The sequence below is a fragment of the Lycium ferocissimum genome, chromosome 5 (assembly GCF_029784015.1).
Source record: "Lycium ferocissimum isolate CSIRO_LF1 chromosome 5, AGI_CSIRO_Lferr_CH_V1, whole genome shotgun sequence".
Lineage (NCBI taxonomy): Eukaryota > Viridiplantae > Streptophyta > Magnoliopsida > Solanales > Solanaceae > Lycium > Lycium ferocissimum.
In genome coordinates this window covers 18698862-18717658 of record NC_081346.1, presented here as the reverse complement: position 1 = coordinate 18717658, position 18797 = coordinate 18698862, and the positions used below count along the sequence as shown (strand labels likewise).

Here is an 18797-nt window from a genome sequence, read left to right as displayed (position 1 = left end):
TACATTGAGTTAAAAGTATAGCATCAGTTTCCAACTTAAAGGGGAAAAGGAAGTTAAAAGTATGGTAGCTATCTCCATAAGTTACATGCAATTGCAGACATCTTTCGACGGATCTATAGGTCAATAGAGAAACCTTTCAATGTTCAATGGCAGTATGACAAAATGTCACTACAGGGAGTATCACCAAATGCAAAGAAATTGAAGTGTATTGGACCTGTTGAAACAAATGCAATGGAAGAGTTCATATAACTTCATAGATCGAATAGAATGTAATTAACATGAAATATTTTCAACCAAAAACTTCGAAACATCTTTCAGGGATCCTAAACTAAGTATTTGCTATCTCATTAACAAAGTAAGGGAAACCCTTACCCGTCTCCTGGAAAGGAAAGGCTGTTCTGAGACAAAAACATCTGATAAAGTATTTTAACAAACACAATGTTGTTCTTTTCACAAAAACATAGAGAAAATTATTTTTGCAGTTTACAAGTATTTGATCAAAGATTATTTCAGACTCACAAATTGAAATGCCATGGCTTATCTTATTTCTATTATAACTCATCAAGAGAACATAGCTTTGCACCAACTTTTCAAATGCCAATAACTCATAAGTTCACTCTTTTCAATCGAAATGACAAGAAGTACTGAAGTTCTATTTAGTACTGAAGTTAAATCCCATCACCCACAATAAATAAATAAATAAAAAAGAGCTAGCAGCAAATTCATAACCTAGCGGTTTAATTTGTGTGTGTTCAGGACTCCATGCTTGGTCTTTGGCTAACCACACCAACGTGTGAGCTATATTCACTTGTTCGTAGAAACTGGGATTAAGACCTTTACCATGTCATTTTTTGATAACCTAAAGACATTTACCATGTGATAACATGTAGATTTACATTACTATCAAAAGATATGCAGTTGTTTCTCAAATAACGCCTTCATTGATTTTTAAGAAATATGCCATCCTTGTTTGGTATTGCCAGCAGCTAATGCAAATAAGTAGACCATTAAAATAAGCTTGACTCATAGGATTTGCAGCACAGCGAAGATGCAAAAAATTAAACCAACTCAACTCTTGAACTGTAAGAGATATAAGCTGCACCTTGAATGATTTTGAAGGACCGGTGGACAGATCTGCGCATCCTCCTTGCGAATAGAAGTTGATGATCATAGACTTTTACAAAACGAGGGTTAAACAAATCAAAATGGTCCATTGCACTTATCTATACAGACAATGGTGTTGTAGAAGGAAAAAGAGACAAAGTACATGTTATAGCGCATTCAAGCTAGTATTACAGTGTCCTGTAGCATTTGAATCGGGAGAACATTAAAACCAGTCAGATGAGACTTTTCTCTTAGTAACATACAACTAAATCAACACTGACTATATTTCTACAAAGACTGTAAATAAGTTTAAGAGTTACATCTATATGGCTGTGATGCTTGATTAGTAATGATCTAGACATATGTATAAACTGCTTGAAATGGTAGCAATTCTAACTTTACTGGATATGAATCAGAAAAGGTATATACAACCTATATCAGCCATATCGTTTGAAAAGAAAAAAGTAAAACAAATGGTAAGACTTTGTGACAAATATACACTCACTCAAACCCATCATCAACCCTCACACCTCACCTAGCTTCATACCATGAGCAGAACTCAATCCATTCTTGTGCAGAAAATGATCTAAGTAAAATCTGCCGAAATAATAAATGCTATCAAAAACCACAGATAAAAACCAGATATAGAGTTCTCAACATCAACACAAATGCACACCCTGCCCTCTGTATGCCTTTCTTGAAGAATAAAAGGGACTCTACTGAATTTAATCACATTTTAAAAAGACTGGAGCTGTTGACCGAGAAAATAAAGAAAGAATAGACGAAATAACTTAACAACCAATGATTTTATCCAGAAGCAACAATGTTTTTTTTGGTAGATTCAGAGCCAAACTAAAAGGAAATTATGCAACATGGCAATACTTAATATATTTTGAGATAGAAAACCTCCAGCACTTTCAGTTTAATATACATGTGTGACACACAACTTGTCCATAAGATGAAATAACATGAGAAGTTTAATCCCTGCAGTTCTCCTTAAGAAACAGATCATATGATGCCGGAAAACTTTGTTATCCCTTGATTATAATCTTTCACTTACGTTTCTCAGTGTTCTTCTGTTTATGCAAGAGAAAATTACAGGTATCCCCCCATACTTCAACCCTATGAGAAGTTCTCCCTCTCTACAAATTGAGATGCAAATCTCATTGAAGCAGAAACATGGAAGAAAGCAACCAAATATCATAACACGTCAGATATGACTCAGTCGTCATTCCTTATTAAGTATTAATAATTCCTATTGTTCAAGTCTGGTCTAAACTAACCATAAAAGGAACAAGATGAGAAGCAACTCCATACCTGATAAAATAGCAATGGAACCTCAACTTAAGTAAATTTAGCTCTGTTTAGTGCTTCAAGACACTTGAATTGCAGTGACTTTATGACCTATCATAGTATAAGCAACACAAAACCATCAAATAAAACTCTCTATAAGTAGTGTTTACTCAAAGTCATAGATGGTTACAAGGGATTAGTTGCGTGCATTATAGCTAGAATTTGCTTTGTCAGCCATGAACTACGACTTTCAGGATCAGGCCATTTCACAGTCGTTGTTCCATCGTCTGTGTTTTGCTAGTTTATTTTGGGCCATCCTAGTTTGATTGAGGTATCTTCAGGGGATGTCTTCCAGACGGTGGGTGCTGTTTTCATAGGGATTCCATTGAGGCATGTTTGGTTGGCTTTTGCACCATCGAGATATGGTCAGCGTATTGCACCAACATGCTATATTGTTTGGATGTCATTGTAAGATGGGACAAACGGATAGCTGAAGCTCAAATGTTCTTAATTGTGATGATCCACCAGTTAGTCAGAAACTCTGTTAGCAGTGGGTTAGCATCTTTGCCGAGCAAGGCATGGACTTGGCTAGAATATTAAGTGAAGATCATGAGCATTCCAGAGGGTTCACTTGCATCAGAAACTTGTCGGTTCAAGGGGTCTGTTCGTATGATGCAACAAGTCAGAGTTGTTGGCCATTTTGAGAGGGGAAAATTGGGAACAATTTTTTTTTTGCTTTTGAACAGTCTTGGCTTTCAAATAATATGATAAATATATCAATTTATTATGGGTGTTACAGCACTACAAGTACAGGTTGAGTTGATTCTTAAGTGTACCAATCAATTATTCCTCCTATGGAATTGTGCTTGCGACCGCTTTGCTGTCAGTATTGAAGTAAACACATATGTCTATGTATTAAGTACAATTCAATAAAAGTTATTCAGTTGGAAATAGTAAAACTTCGGAATTGATTGGCAGAACTATATCTGATATGCCTTTTTGTAATTTCCCCATCCATTCATGTAGTTCCCAAAGTTGTTGTCACAACCCAACCCCGTAGGTCGTGACTAGTGCCCGAGCTAAACACTCGTATACACACATTAGCTATAATCGATCCACAACTAGCATGATAAGGAACCTATATATAAAAAAGGCAAGACGTCGTCTCAAAAGCTGCGCATATATATATACATATCACGGCCAACACACATCTCTGAGGAGTTACAACTTTCAACGGATAATATCGCGCGTAAGCGTAAGGCTATCATAATATAGGGGAACGTCCCGGCCATACACGAGCCGACAAGGCTACCATAACACACAACTTCCAAATCATATATATACACGCGCGCCGACAAGGGGGCGCTACACGCGCGACATCCCAAAACATATATATATATATACGCGAGCCGACAAGGGGGCGCCCTTCGAATGGGAACGCCCAACACATAAGTCATACATGTCGGTCGAACGAATAACTATATACGACCCACACATATGTCTACAGACCTCTAAGAGTAACAACAGTATCATATGACGGGACAGGGCCCCGCCGTACCCCTGGATAAACACATCTATATAACAAAAAGGTCTGTACCAAAAAACTAGGCTCGGCACAAGGAGCACTCCAAGATGGGCGAATAGATATCTGGCTGGCGGATTACCAAAACGAGCGTACGTACTGCGGGCATGAAACGCGGCCCCCCGAAAAAAAGGGGATCGGTACGAGATGTGTGCGAGTATATAAAGCATGAAATACGATGAAATAGGATTATGACCGAAATAAGAAGTACGAAAAACGAGTACAATAACCGGGATACCAAAATGCTTGCTTTTGAAACACAAATCATGCATGTCGATATCATATATCATATCCCAGGCCCATTATGGGACTCGGTGAACATGGTCGCCACCCCGTCTTTGGCACCGTAACACGGATACTCCGAACACGATGACTCCGTAACACGGCATAACTCCGTATCACGATAACACCATAACACGGAACACCATAACATATATATATGATGCCGGCCTCAGCGAGGGACTCGGTGAACCATGCGGTGGAAGTGTGCACGATGACATACCCGGCCGGGACTCGGTGAAAGATGTAATAACGGTATGCACGAAGCGAGTAGTGAGTAACCATATGCATATAGATCATCATTTGAGACTCAATAGATAAGTAGACTAATCAACGCTCGAGTATCAGGACGATAGTCATATTCAGTACTCTTTGACTATCATTATGAACTATATCAAATAACGCCTCAGGGATCATAGACATGTATCAAACTAATACGAGACAAATTTATAAAAGTTATGGTCATTAGTCATTATAGAGTTTTCGGGAATAGGAACTTTCATGTATCATTTACTACCCGATCATATAGAAAGCTCGAGGCGTAGCTCGACTATTTTAAGAATTCTAATGTCAAGAAGTGAATAAGAATCATAAAACATGCTCGGAACTTATGAATAGAATTACCCCAAAGCTCATATCTTATCTTACTTACATCTAGGACATGCCAAAAGAAAGAAGGGATAGACTTTACATACCTGTTGACGACTAATAGTAAAACCATTCGCTTTGTCGCTCTTTTTAGCCTATTTATCATAAAGGTAACGTTATCGTCAGGAACTATACTTTCTAGTTCGTAAATCCGTAGCCCATCGTTTTATAGAACTTGTTCTTTTAACTTATACATCCTCGTTTAGGGTTTTCCATTAGTTAAGGGCTTAACGAAAATCGGGCAGCATTTCCCCTATATATTCGCCTAACCCGAATTTCCGGTTATTCTCTATTGACACAAAAATACCAACAACGAGAGATATACATATAAAATTCTTACAATCCGGCCCATAGCAATTCTAAATCCATTTCAACCCACGATTTCACATAATAACAATTTCATGTATTTTCTTACTTCCGATTTCGTCCAATTCAATTTTAATAATTTCATTACAACATTATTAATACAACTATACCATAAAATAGGAAAATCTTACCACAATTTCCTCGGAGAAATTTGCATGGTCAATTGTCCCGATTTCACAATTTCTTCTTCCGCAATTTAATACCCAACGTTGCTATCACTTCCTTGAACTCATAATTCAATTTGAAACTCAATCAACAACAAGAAGCAAATTTTTTTAAAAAAAAACCATGGCTGGCCGAACCATGGCTGCCATGGTTATGCATATATTTTTTTTTTCTTTTGTTCAATATTGTATGGAAGATGATTCATTAAGTCACTCTTGGTGACTTATATATGAGTTCTTTAGGCCCTACACGTGCCCTCCTATGTGGCATCATTCTGCCCCCCCCCCCCTCCCTCCTTTTTTTTTTTTTAATTAAAAATCGGGTGGGGCCCAATTAATCTTAATTAATTTTAATTAATCACTAATTCTTGCTTAATAATCTAATCACAAATAATTAATCCCCAATCTCTAATAATATTTTTATACTAAATAAAATTTATAAACAATTCGTGTATTAATTAAAATCGGGAATAAAAAGTCTCTATCTCATACCCCGAAATAGTCTCGTCCTTAAACTTATCGCGACTAGCTTCAAATGTCCCAATGTACAAAAATATGGGATATAACGGTTGTGAACAGTTCTTTTATGCACCTAAAACACCTAAAAAAGGATTGAAGAAAAAATTATTCAATCGTTATCGAAGTTGTTTAGTTGTTTCAGGCTAATTGCTAAACATGTTAATTGCATGAAAGTTCTTCCCTTTTGATTTGATTCTTGAAGGATCTCGTGCATAATGATGTTAGTACTAAGTCTCCTATCATTAATATTATATCACCCAAAGTACCCGCAAGGCCGAAAATAGAAAAAACAGAGGAAAAGAATTTACTTTTCAAAACCACCTGCTAAGAAACTAACAAAAACAAATGATATCAGGGCAAATCATTTTTCAAATGAACTATGAACCTCGAAACAAAGAGAGAAAAAAGAAGATCACTCGAAATTGAATAAAAATGCTAATCAGATTTAATTATCGAGAAAAGCCGAATTTTAGTTCATCAAATATCCAAAATCATAGAGGTATCTATTTCTTTTTTCAAACAATGTACATATGATCACCTAAAAATTCAAAGAAGAACGAAAATAGCTACCATTGTAGTTCCATTTCCAAGAATTGGACACATTGAAGAGAGAGTGGAGAAAGTCACAAAAAGAAGAAGAAAAATTTACTGTAACTCAGAATTCAGAATTATAGCAACATTGAAGACAAACTCCAACCAAAGCAAAAATTTAAAACGATGATCAGAATTGAGGAGCAGTAACAACAGCCAGCCAGAAGCAGAGAACGAGAAACGAGAGAGAAATGAGATATCTTGATCGAGTAGATTCTAGAATCTGTGTAAAAATGGAAGAATCGTATATACATAGCAGTGACTTTAGCTCCAAATTTGCCCCAAATGAAACATGAAAATTACAATTGTTTCCCTGTTCATCCTTCCCAACTCCCATTTCTATATATTAGTAAAGTAAATTTAGTAAAATCAGCATTGCTGTGCGCCATAAATTGATGTTGACATTTCACACACCGTTAATGACACTAAAGAATCTGGCCACATGCCTAACAGGTAGATGAAAAGAAAGTAAATAGCACAAACTGTACTATTATTACTGACTTCCTGGTAGCAAAACATACATTACAGAAACAAATGCGGAAAAACTGCCAGAAATTGGATTATGGCACATGAAGCCTCAATATTCCACTGGCAATACTGGGAAAAACATCCCTGCTCGAGAATGTATTGAAGATTACAAAATACACACTGCAGTGAAGCACTAATTCACAACTCACATATTTCTTCATCCTTACAGCTTTGAAGCTGCAGCCTTGTCTAAAAACCAAACCAATTCTCCTTCAGGTGAAACCATCTGCACAGGCAGCAAATCAGAACGGTCACTATCACCTAGCGATTTATGCACTACATCTGCCTTCCCAGCACCTGCTACTACAAGTGCGATATTTGCAGATGAGTTTATTACAGGAAATGTAAATGTAATCCTGTCCGACGGAGGTTTTGGAGAGTCCTTGATGAAGGTGACCCACTTCTCTTTCTCATGGACAAGAGGATGCCCAGGAAACAAGGATGCTACATGTCCATCTGGACCCATACCCAATAGCATCACATCAAATTTTGGAAATCCACTCTCTTTAGAGATGTCTACAATATTGCTGTTAACTAAGTGCTTTAGACAAGTCTCATAATCATCTGCTGCACCCTCTGCTGATAATGCCTCATTAATGGCATACACATGACCAGCAGGAATAGGTATCTGTCCAAGAGAAGTAAAGGCGGTAGACAGAATTAAAGATGTGAAATGAGAATACTGATGATGTAACAGCTATCATCATTCATAATAAGATCAAATAACGAAGGCAGTTCACATGTGAAGCAAGTATCTATCTATATAGAAAAGGAGAGGCAAAAGAATGGTAGGATGACAAGTGTCATCACCACAAAAATTAGAATTTAAAAATAGAAAATAAAAAAATAAAAAACAAAACTACAAGCGAACTAGATAATTATTTAAAAAAAGAAAGTAGATAAAAAAAAATTCTTAAAGAAAGTCACTGTGACCGTTTGTAACTCTTTTAATCAGACACGTCTCCTGTAGTAGTTACATCGCAAACTTCCTTTTTCCCCCTACAATTAGATCATCGTAATCTTCTTTTGCGAATTTCCTCATCTTCCAATATAAGTGCTTTATGAATTCAGACGTTTTAGGAGAAGCAATTGGCTTGTTTGCTAATACTAATTTTTGTTTGCATTGATAGTCTCTTTGAAGCAAAATTGATAAATATCGCTATCAAAGGAGGCATTTGTAGTTTCTTTGCGGCAAAATTACAAAAAAGAATTTCATCTCTTCTTGGAAGGCTTAGAGACTCTCAGTGGCAGCAACCACACAGAGACAAAAAGACAATGCTTACTTGAGGAATCCTCAACATGTTTTCCACCAGCATATATATAGCTTTTCTTAAAGGATTAATTTAGTCATTTTATGCTTATACTTTTAGTTTGTTGTTGAAGGGGAGCCTTGGCGTATGTGACCAAGAGGTCACGGGTTCGAGCCATCAAAAAAATGCAAGGTAAGTTGTATTGCCCTTTTTACTTTTAGTTTGTTGTTGGTTACTACATCAAGATTGTATTTTGTTTTATGATGTCGTGAGTTGGTACATTTGGATAAGAGTATAAAATCTAAGCAAAGGAAATGGAATATTTAATTTGGAGTAATAGTTACTCTTTCAGTTACGAAATTTTAGGTCTTCAAGCATTACTTGGAAGCTTTCTAGCCAAAAGCCAATTAAATAGAAAGCAGTAACGACGTCAACAACAACATAATGGGATGGACATGATGGATACTAGGAAACACTACATGCTTTTGGAGGTGCTGGATGCGATGAAGGTAACTAAAATAGATCAATTACGTTCTTAATATAATTCTCTTTCGTTGTTTTTCACAGTTATTTTTCTTAATTAAAATAGATCAATTACGTTCTTAATATAATTTTGCTCGCAACCATCTTCATTTTAGATGCTTTATGCTTTAGAGCTGGCCGGACTGCCAAATAAGATGTCAAGGCAAGCCCATTGAACTTGCTGGAGTTGGCGAAGAGCACTGAGAGTGAGGTGCAATTCAAGCCCACTTCTAATGGAATTCAGCAAAGTCAACATTAAGTTCAAGTGTCTAATTGATATTACCAGCAGTTCTATGAGGTATTGAGTTGGCCAATTGCGCTCATTAAATTTTACAACATGCACAATTGACCATTGTGCTTAAGCTATATTGAACTACTTCTCAATTGATCCTCTAACACTTAACCCCACTAAACTCCTCTAGCTACAAAAGCTCTCCAAATCATTCTCATTAAGAAATCTTTACAATTTTAGATGTTTGAAGTATTTTTCTAATAAACAACAACAACATGCCCTAATCCCACAAATATGGGGAGGGTAAGATGTATGCAGACCTTACCCCTACCTTTGTGGCTATTTCTGATAGACCCTCGGCTCAAAGGAAGTAATTCAAACGATAATGAAAGGAAAATAACAACAACTAAAGGCAGACACACAAAGCAAATAAAGCAATAGTAGTAGTGAGAAACGGAGTTTGCTAATACTTGATCATTATTCATAATATAAATCCCCCACAAAAATAAAAGGGGACCTGCTCCATTGTTTAAAATCATTTATACACCGCATATTCATTTAAATGCGATGTACGGAGAAGTCCGATGTGAAATACACTTGCATTAAATAAGTCAAATCTTTGTTGTTCATTATGAGAAAAAAAAAAAATCTATTTATTAAAGTTCATGCATAATTCAAGTGTGAAATAACGATGTCATATAGTTTGGATGGTTAAAAGGTGAAGTTTCAACACAGTAAATCAAATTAAAAGGGATCTTAATGAACTCAGAACAGAAGTTGTCAGTGAATGTACTTAATAAAAGAGATTCTTGAGAGACCTCCCCTCATACACACAAAAGTCTAAAGTCCACTTCCAACTGTGGACTTACAACACTTACTTGCAAGGATGTATTAGTGATCATAGAAGTATAAAATTCAATCCAGCTAACTAGTGTTGCTTTTCTATCAAATAACAAGAGAGGGGATTAAGGTGCGAGCAAGCTGATCCGAAACCACGGTTATCAATTAGGGGAAAAAAAAAAAACAAGAGAGGCGATAAGCTTTTTGTGGGAACAGAAGATGCGCTGAGTTTCTTTTCCAAAGTGAAAAAGCTAAAACTGATAAATGGTTAATTTTGCACAATAGCTTTGCACATGATTAACCGAGAGCGCCCAAAAATAGGGTCAAACTATAAGGAGCTAAAGCCAGATGCCACACCCAAGGGGTGAATAGGGGTATCGGTTGCAGGGCTCAAGGTTTGTCAGTACACCAAATGTTTCACCCCTACACTTCAGTGGTAGGTTCCGCTTCCCAATAATTTACCAGAAAGCTTTTGGCGAGCACTAATTTCTCCTCGTATGACAATTATTTTTTTCCTTGCTCCAACTTCTGCACTATAAGTACTACTGAAGGCGTCTACAGTCATTTTAGCCCATTGCAAAGCATATGTTGATCTGCAAATCACAGTAGAAATTGTGTAATTCTCCAACGTAAACGTGAGAAAGCAAACAGCCTACACCTCCACTCCTGTCCCAAGTACATAAAAGGAGAAAGGGGAAGACCGTCTTTTTTTCTGCATTTCCATCTTCTACAATGTCAAATACCAACCAACAACTTGCGTCACCACACGTTCAATCAAACAACATCGGCTGCATTGCTCTATCTAAGAAGAAGCATCTGGCTCTGATTGCACCTTAGCAAAAGGATATTTACTTCCCTTTAGTATTTTGAATATTAAAAGTCCATAGATCATTAAATTGAATCTTGAGAGGTCAGAAACTCAAAAATATCCTGACTGACCAGATGGTGCAACAGATCACTAAGATCAAAATTTTCTCTAATAAGAAAGATTATCCTATCTGGATAGCTGATGAGAGTGGGGATTTCACTTGCAAATCGGCTTCAAGGGTTACTAGAAGTCAAAGGAGCATGTCTCTTACCACTAAGAAGATATGGCATCCTAAACTCCCCTTCAAAGTTTCCTTCTTTATGCTAAGGGCTCTTAATAATAGACTCCCTACTGATGGTAATTGGTACAAATTTGGGGTTCATGGCCCTTCAATATGTGACTGTCGCAGCAATAATCAAAAGAAGGAAAATGTTGATCACTTGTTCTGTCAAGGGGAAATGAAGCAGTTGTGGCAATTTTTTTGTAACGGGGCTGGAATTCCTTGCCATCACCAAACTGTTAGGACCATGGCTATACAGTGGTGGCTCACCAAGCCTAAAAATATGATCCATGATCTCCTCCTCCAGTGCACTCCTCCAATCATTCGTTGGGACATTTGGAAGAGTAGATGCTCTAAAAAAATTGATCAAGTAGCCATTTCCAAACACAGGATAGTTAACCAAGTTTGCAGCCTGGTTAACTTGGTTTTGAGAAGCAAATTTCCTCAAATGGAAGCCTATTCCAAGTGGGCAGATATTTATGATAAAGTGGAAGGGGCTCAACCTCAACCGGACATCAAGATCATCAAATTGTACAGACCAATCTCTTAACACTCTGAAGCTTAACACCGACTGTTAGGTAATCCGGGAGAAGCAGCACGTGGTGGTATCCTCAGAGACTACAGGGGCAGGATGATCATGGCCTTCTTTTCTTTCTTTGGCACTTGCAGTAACAACAAGTCTGAGACCCTTCTCTTTTAAAAGGACTCCAATGGTCCATAGATAATGGGTACAACAACATTACTCTTGAAACTGACTCCAAACTACTGGTCAATATGATCCAGGGAAGCAATAAAGCCCAGAATTACCTCAAAGACCATATGGAGAAAATTCGACAGAGACAGACTCAAGTTCATCACTGCTATCGGGAGGCAAACTTTGTGGCTGACACACTTGCCAACATTGGAGTTGAGCCTAAGCTAGAGAGGTTCTTAACACAAGCTATAGATCTTCCAAGGAAAGCTAAAGCTTCATTGAAGAATGATCAAAGCGGTTATGTCCACTTCAGGTTCAAACTAAGAAAGGCTGCTTCACTTTTTTTTTTTTTTAATGACAAGAGAATCCGCAGCCGCTACCCTTCGGGTCCGCACAAGGTAAATCCTGCTCCTCTGCAATAGCCCGCAAACCACACACCACACAGAAGAGATTACCCACACTAGGCGAGCCCCGTACGACGAGCTCGACCCAGAAGGCAAATCCCCTGCTGTTGTAGGCTTTTCAAACCACCGAGACCTCCACTATGGAAGCCCTATGCTCAACCAACTGAGCCACCCTTGCGGGTAAGGTTGCTTCACTTTTGTTAATGACTAAGTTCCTTTTCAGTTACTTTAAGCTAGTTCTTTTGCTTATTCAAATCATTTGTAAGAGAGGAGTCCTCTCACTTTACCTTACAGTCAGAACATCTTCACTCAAGAGTTAGCTTCCTTACTCTACATGTAATTCTGTAGGCAAAGGTTTATGTCTCCTCCGTGTATTCTTTTGGGTTATTGAATAGACGGGTAGAGGTCATGCCAAAACCCCAATACCACACAGCGAGTGTAACCTGGGTAGTGGCTTGAATTTTAAAAAAGAAAAAAAAAAACGAGGTGCTTCTCTTAACGACGAGAAATCTAATGTAAATTTAAATTTATTTTAACAGGGACCATCAGATCATTTTAATCCTCACTGATGCATTGGCAGGTTTTAACTTAGCTTCTTAAGCTAAGAAAGTTATAGGCTTACAGGACGCATAATTTGCATTCCCTGTTACCACTGGCCTAACATGATTACCTTCTCATCTTATTCCCAAATGTTTCATCTGGAGTTGATGAATGGAAAGCTTAATAACTACTATTGTATTCTCCATCAATACACAGATAGCACCATAAAGTGCTTTCATCTCTGTTCACATTTCCCCCTAACCTTATTTCTTAAGAGATTGAAACCATTAGCATAACCTTGTAAGTTAATTTATCTTTTTTTTAACTGTGGTGTCCGGGATAGCTTGCGCACACCTTGCATATACTATGGGGTAACTGATTGAACATATGAGAAGAAATCGCTACTGCAGTAAACCTACTGCGTCCCACATTTTGATTGGCCAAAACAAGTAAAAAATCACAATAGTTGGGGAGAAACAAGTAAATATTCACAAATAATAGGTAGAAAAGCAATCAAGACAGTATTTGTAGAAAAAGGCAAATATACCTTGGAGAGGAAAACATCATACGCAAGCAGATAATTGCTGTCAGTATGATCCTTTGGTACAACTCTCTCATCCACCCAGAAAACATGCCACTTTGACCAATCTATCGAATCAATATACGGCGGCTCCACCAATTTCCTGTACTTGCACAACAAACATAAACAATTAATCAAAAATCAAAATCAACCCCAAAAAACTTAAAAACGAAAAGAGAATTAACAATTTACCTAAGAGACTTGATAAGTGAACCACCGGAAACAACAACAGTAAAAGCATCTCTCTCTTTGCAAAACTTCTCGGATAAATCAGCTGTATACTTGGCTAGAGACACAGCAAGTTCCTCTTCAGAATCAAACACTTTTACTTCCCCTTTGTTTTTTCCTGTCACGGTTTCAGCCATTGATGCTTTTGTACTCAACACTGAGATTCTCCTATGTTGGTGGGACCAAGAAAGTGGCTTTGTAACAATAGATGGAGAAGTCAACGGAACAGATTGACGGAGAGGAGAGAATCGGGTATGTGAGATGCGCAAGCTAGCAGAGAGAGCACGAGAAGAAGAGGCTAAGCGCAGTGCGCACTCTGTCATGTTTGTTATATATAGGAAAATGGAGAGTGAGAAAAGATTGGTCCACGGTAACTATGAAAGAAAAGGGTGAACAAACGTGCTGGAGGTTTATGGGGGTTAGTGGGTACGTGGGGCGTGGCAATCGATGAAGAGGTAGTGATCACTGACAGGCACGTGTGCTACTGCCTACTGGTGTTTGATAAAAATTCGTCCCATGGTAAATATGTATTTTAATTTATAATTTTTTATTAATTTTAATAAGAGGTGTTTATACACAAAAATATGAGTTAAATCGGGTTACAAACTCAAAATATGAGCCAGGTGGCGTAAATATATTCTCTAATTTTCCCTATATCAATCTACTAAGCCTCAATCAAAACTATTCAGAACCCTATATGAATTCAATGTATCCATTATGCAATATTCTTGTCAATTTCATTTATCAAGAACGCATTTTGAGAAAAAAATAATGAAAACCCATTATTGGGTATGGAAAATGGAGTCACCTGTTTGAGATGAAGTTATAGAAGACCCATTATCAAAAGCATGAGGAATAGTTGTTTGAGGTTCCAGTGAAGTAGTAGCTAATTTGTGGTGTAGTCCAGTGAAAAGTTGTAATTTTTGGTGATGAATATTTATAGAGAAGAGAGGGGTTTGTGAAACCTTAAAACTTGAATTGAATTAGAGGTGGCAATTTGAGCCCATATTTAAAAAATTAGCCCATTTTATCTACATGTTAGTGAGTTGGGTCACTTATATTTCAGGTGAGTAAATATGAACCTCTCTTTAACCCATAAAAATATGGACAAATATGGGTATCATATAAACACACTAGACCGAATAACAACTCATTTGAGAATAGAGAAATTTCTTTCTTACCTCCCACTCCAATTCTTACCCCACCACCCACCCCACCATGCCCCCGCACCCCACACTCTTTTTTTATTTCATATATTTTATTTTTCTTTTATAAAAAAGCATAAAAAAGGAGAAATTTTTTTAACTCCCATCCCAACCCTTACCCCACACTAACCCCGACATGCCCCCCAACCCCACACACTTTTTTTTTTATTTCATATACTTTATTTTCTTTTATAAAAAGGAAAAAAAATTCTTACCTCCCACTCCGATCCCTACCCCCCACCCCACCCCCCCCCCCCCAAAATTCAATTTCATATATTTTACCTTTATAAAATTTTATAAAAAATTAAAAAAAAAATTCTTACCCCCACCCCCCACAACCCCCGCCAACCCCACCCCTCTCCCCCCCCCCCCCCCCCCCCCAAAAAATCAATTTCAAATATTTTACTTTTATAAAAGTTTTATAAAAAATGAAAAAAAAAATATTCTTATCCCTTCCACTACCCCCCTCTCGCCCCCCCACCCCCCCCCAAATTTCATTTTTTCTATATATTACTTCTATAAAAAATTTATAAATAATGAAAAAGAATTTATGGTCCTCACCCCACCCCATCCCCTACCCCTCTCCCCCCCCCCCGCCCCAAAAAAAATTAATTTCATATATTTTACTTTTATAAAAAAATTATAAAAAATAAAAAAAACTCTTACCCCCACCCCACCCCCTCCCATGCGACCCCCACCCCCACCCCTGAAATTTATATGAAAAAATTAATTTAACTTGACAAAATAAAAAAAATTATAAACAGACACTTGAAATAATATTACACATGTATAATATGGGTTAACCCATAACCAACCCAGCCATTTATCACCCAACTCATATTTATCCACATAAAATATGGGCGGTTTGAAATCCAACCCATTTTTGTTCAAATCATTTTCAACCAAACCAAATCCAACCAAACCCATCCATTTGCCACCCCTAAATTGAATAAAGAAGAAGAGTTGAAGAGGGGATAAGAACACGCTAGACCCAATAACAACTCATTTTGGAAATGAGAAATTTCTTTCTTACTTCCCACCCACCCTTACCCCACCACCCACCCCGCCATCGGAAACGATATTTTATTTTTCTTTTATAAAAAGCTTATAAAAAAGGAGAATTTTTTTTTTCTTACCTCCCCACCCCAACCCTTACCCCATATTTGCCCCCCACCTCCACACATTTTTTTTTTTTATTTCATATACTTTATTTTTCTTTTATAAAAAGGCGATTATAAAAAGGAGAATTTTTTTCTTACCTTCACTCAGATCCCTACCCCCCCCCCCCCCCCCCCCCCCCCCCCCCCCCAAAAATTCAATTTCATATATTTTACCTTTATAAAATTTTATAAAAAATGGAAAAAAAATTCTTACCCCCACCCCCCCGACCCCCCACCCCTCTCCAACCCCCCAAAAAAAATCAATTTCAAATATTTTACTTTTATAAAAGTTTTATAAAAAATGAAAAAAAATATTCTTACCCCTTCCCACCCCCTTCACGACCCCCCCACCCCACCCCCAAATTTCAATTTTCCTTATATATTACTTCTATAAAAAATTTATAAATAATGGAAAAGAATTTACGTCCCCCACCCCACCCCATCTCCTACCTCCACCCCCCTCCCCGCCCCAAAAAAAAACAATTTCATATATTTTACTTTTATAAAAAAATTATAAAAAATAAAAAAAAAAAATCTTACCCCCACCCCACCCCCCTCCACGACCCCCCCGCCTCTCACTTCCGAAATTTATATGAAAAAATTAATTTAACTTGATAAAATAAAAAAATTATAAACAGACACTTGAAATAATATTACACTTATATAATATGGGTTAACCATAACCAACCCAGCCATTTATCACCCAATCCATATTTACCCACATAAAATATGGGCGGTTTGAAACTCAACTCATTTTTGTTTAAATCATTTTCAACCAAACCAAATCCAACTAAACCCACCCATTTGTCACCCCTAAATTGAATAAAGAAGAAGAGTTGAAGAGGGGATGAGAAAGTGATAGCTCCATATGTGAGAAGAGAGTGAGAGGTGATTGTGAGCTATTTGAGCTTCGTTTGACCAAGGAACAAAGGAGAAGGGGAAATGACAATCGGAAACGACATCGTTTGCTTTAACTTTTATACTATGGCTTACAAAAAAGATAATCTACATAAGTTCTTATCCCTTTTTATGTTATTATAAGCTCTTATCCTTTTCTATGTGAATAAATTTTATATAGAATAACTTAATCAAATATTGATTGGTTTGTTTTGCATATTAAAGAACAGCATGTTATTGCACGTTATTTATTGCTCCCTTCGAATAAAAAAAGCGTCCACTTAGCTATTTGCACGCCCCTTAAAAAAATATTAATTTCTAGACAAAAATAAGTAATTTGATTAAACTATCCCTAATTAAATAATTATTAAGATTTGATCATATAACACTTAATAGGACAAATCTGAAAAAACAAGGTTAATTCTTTCTTCATTTGATAAGTAGACACTTCTTTTGACCCAAGAAAAAAAGATCCAACAAAAGTATTGAAAGTTGAACAAAAGAACTTTGTCTTTTAAGTCCTTTTCTTTTAAAAGAAAAACATATCATAATGTCTTATAAAACTTCCAAAATCAAGGATTTATTCAAGATTTTGTGATAATGCTGTGGAAAATTCTTGTACTGATGAGGAAAACCAACTGAGATTATTAGTGACTAATAAAGGGTCACCGCCAACTATTATTGTGGCTCCAGTTTTGAGTCCTTTGAATTGTACTTCTCTTCTTGTTCAGTCAGTGGCATGTCCAAAGTTCGGTTTTGCGTCTGTTTGTGGACGTAGAAGAGATATGGAAGATGCCGTGGCGATTCATCCTTCTTTTCTCCAAATGGAACAAGAGAATAATGGTACAGATTTGCATTATTTTGGCGTCTATGATGGTCATGGTTGCTCTCACGTACGTAAATACCCAAAATTATCAACTCTCTCTTTGCATTTATGAAGTTTCCGGTGGCTTACAATTTGCCCATGTGCTATGTTTATGATATGAATTTAACTCGTGTCTATAGCGATTGGGCAGATCCAAGATTTAAATTTGATAGTTAAACTTTTATATTTTAATCATCGAACCCACTTGCACCTTTAAAGGTACAATTATGGGTTGAAATTAAAATTAGTCGATATTTTAATGATTTTTTTTCTTCAAAATATTGTGTTTAGTTCAACTCGTTGAATTTATGTTGCTGCTAAAGAATTTTTACACCAAAGGCAGATTCAGGATTGAAATTTTATGGATACAGCGTTGAATGTATTAAATTTTTTAAATTATGGGTTTAGACCTACTGTTTACTGCATTTACTGCAATTCTAGTGAGATTTTACATATAAATTTATTCTTAGCATCGAAAGTACCCGGTTCAGATAACCCGATGCTATAATGCTATATCTTTACACGTATATGTAATACGTGTTTGTAGCAAGAGAATTTTAACATGTAACGTATGTAGCAAATTGAGCCCCGCACTTTTCTAACCCAAAAAAAAAAATTTGGAACCAAACTAACCCATTAAAAAAAAATCAAACTAGGCTTTACGCACAGAATCTGTGCGTGAAAGGACCAAACTGTTACTTTTTAAGTTTGGTCCTTTCACGCAGTTACAGTGCGTGCGTGTATTTTTTTTTCTTTTTTAAGCTATCAAAAATTACGTTTTTTTCCATACTTTGGGCAAAGATTAGTCATGTTTCAAAATCTCAAACTATCAATATTTTATATAGAACTTAATATTTTTTGCGTACAATAACGTTGGCTCATTACATCAAGTATACCTAAACGTTTGGATCGTCGTTTTAGGGGTTGTAGAGTGCCCCGAAGTAAGTTTTGTTTGCTTGAAAACTTGTCATCTTTGGAAATCAAACTCAAAATTAAGCTTTTTTTCATACTTTGACCGAAAATTAGTCACGTTTCAAAACACCGGAATATAAATATTTTATGTAGAACTTCATATTTTTTTTAGCGTAAAATAATGTCGGCTCATTACATCAAGTATACATATATGTTTGGATCGTCGTTTTAGGAGTTGTAAAGTGCCTCGAAGTAAGTTTGGAAACTTGTTATCTTTAAGTTTTTTTTCATACTTTGACCGAAGAT

The 18797-nt window shown here is 36.6% G+C and overlaps 1 protein-coding gene across 1 annotated transcript; it reads right to left on the bottom strand.

Annotated features, from left to right (window-relative positions):
• Positions 1–7015: 7015 nt before the first annotated feature.
• On the bottom strand, positions 7016–13898 carry LOC132056350 (probable 6-phosphogluconolactonase 4, chloroplastic). Its single transcript, XM_059448498.1, has 3 exons — positions 13417–13898; positions 13192–13327; positions 7016–7702 (listed from the first exon to the last, which is right to left on the bottom strand). The coding sequence occupies exons 1-3, from the start codon at positions 13773–13775 to the stop codon at positions 7238–7240; spliced, it is 960 nt and encodes a 319-aa protein (XP_059304481.1). The 5' UTR covers positions 13776–13898; the 3' UTR covers positions 7016–7237.
• Positions 13899–18797: the final 4899 nt, after the last annotated feature.

What these genes read in the sequence shown, in the direction of transcription:
- LOC132056350 (XM_059448498.1), bottom strand. Translation starts at nt 13,775, where the DNA reads ATGACAGAGTGCGCACTGCGCTTAGCCTCTTCTTCTCGTGCTCTCTCT. An exon ending in TCACTTATCAAGTCTCTTAG is followed by an intron (nt 13,328 to 13,416) that starts GTAAATTGTTAA and finishes GTGCAAGTACAG; the next exon opens with GAAATTGGTGGAGCCGCCGT. An exon ending in ATGATGTTTTCCTCTCCAAG is followed by an intron (nt 7,703 to 13,191) that starts GTATATTTGCCT and finishes TCTCTTGGACAG; the next exon opens with ATACCTATTCCTGCTGGTCA.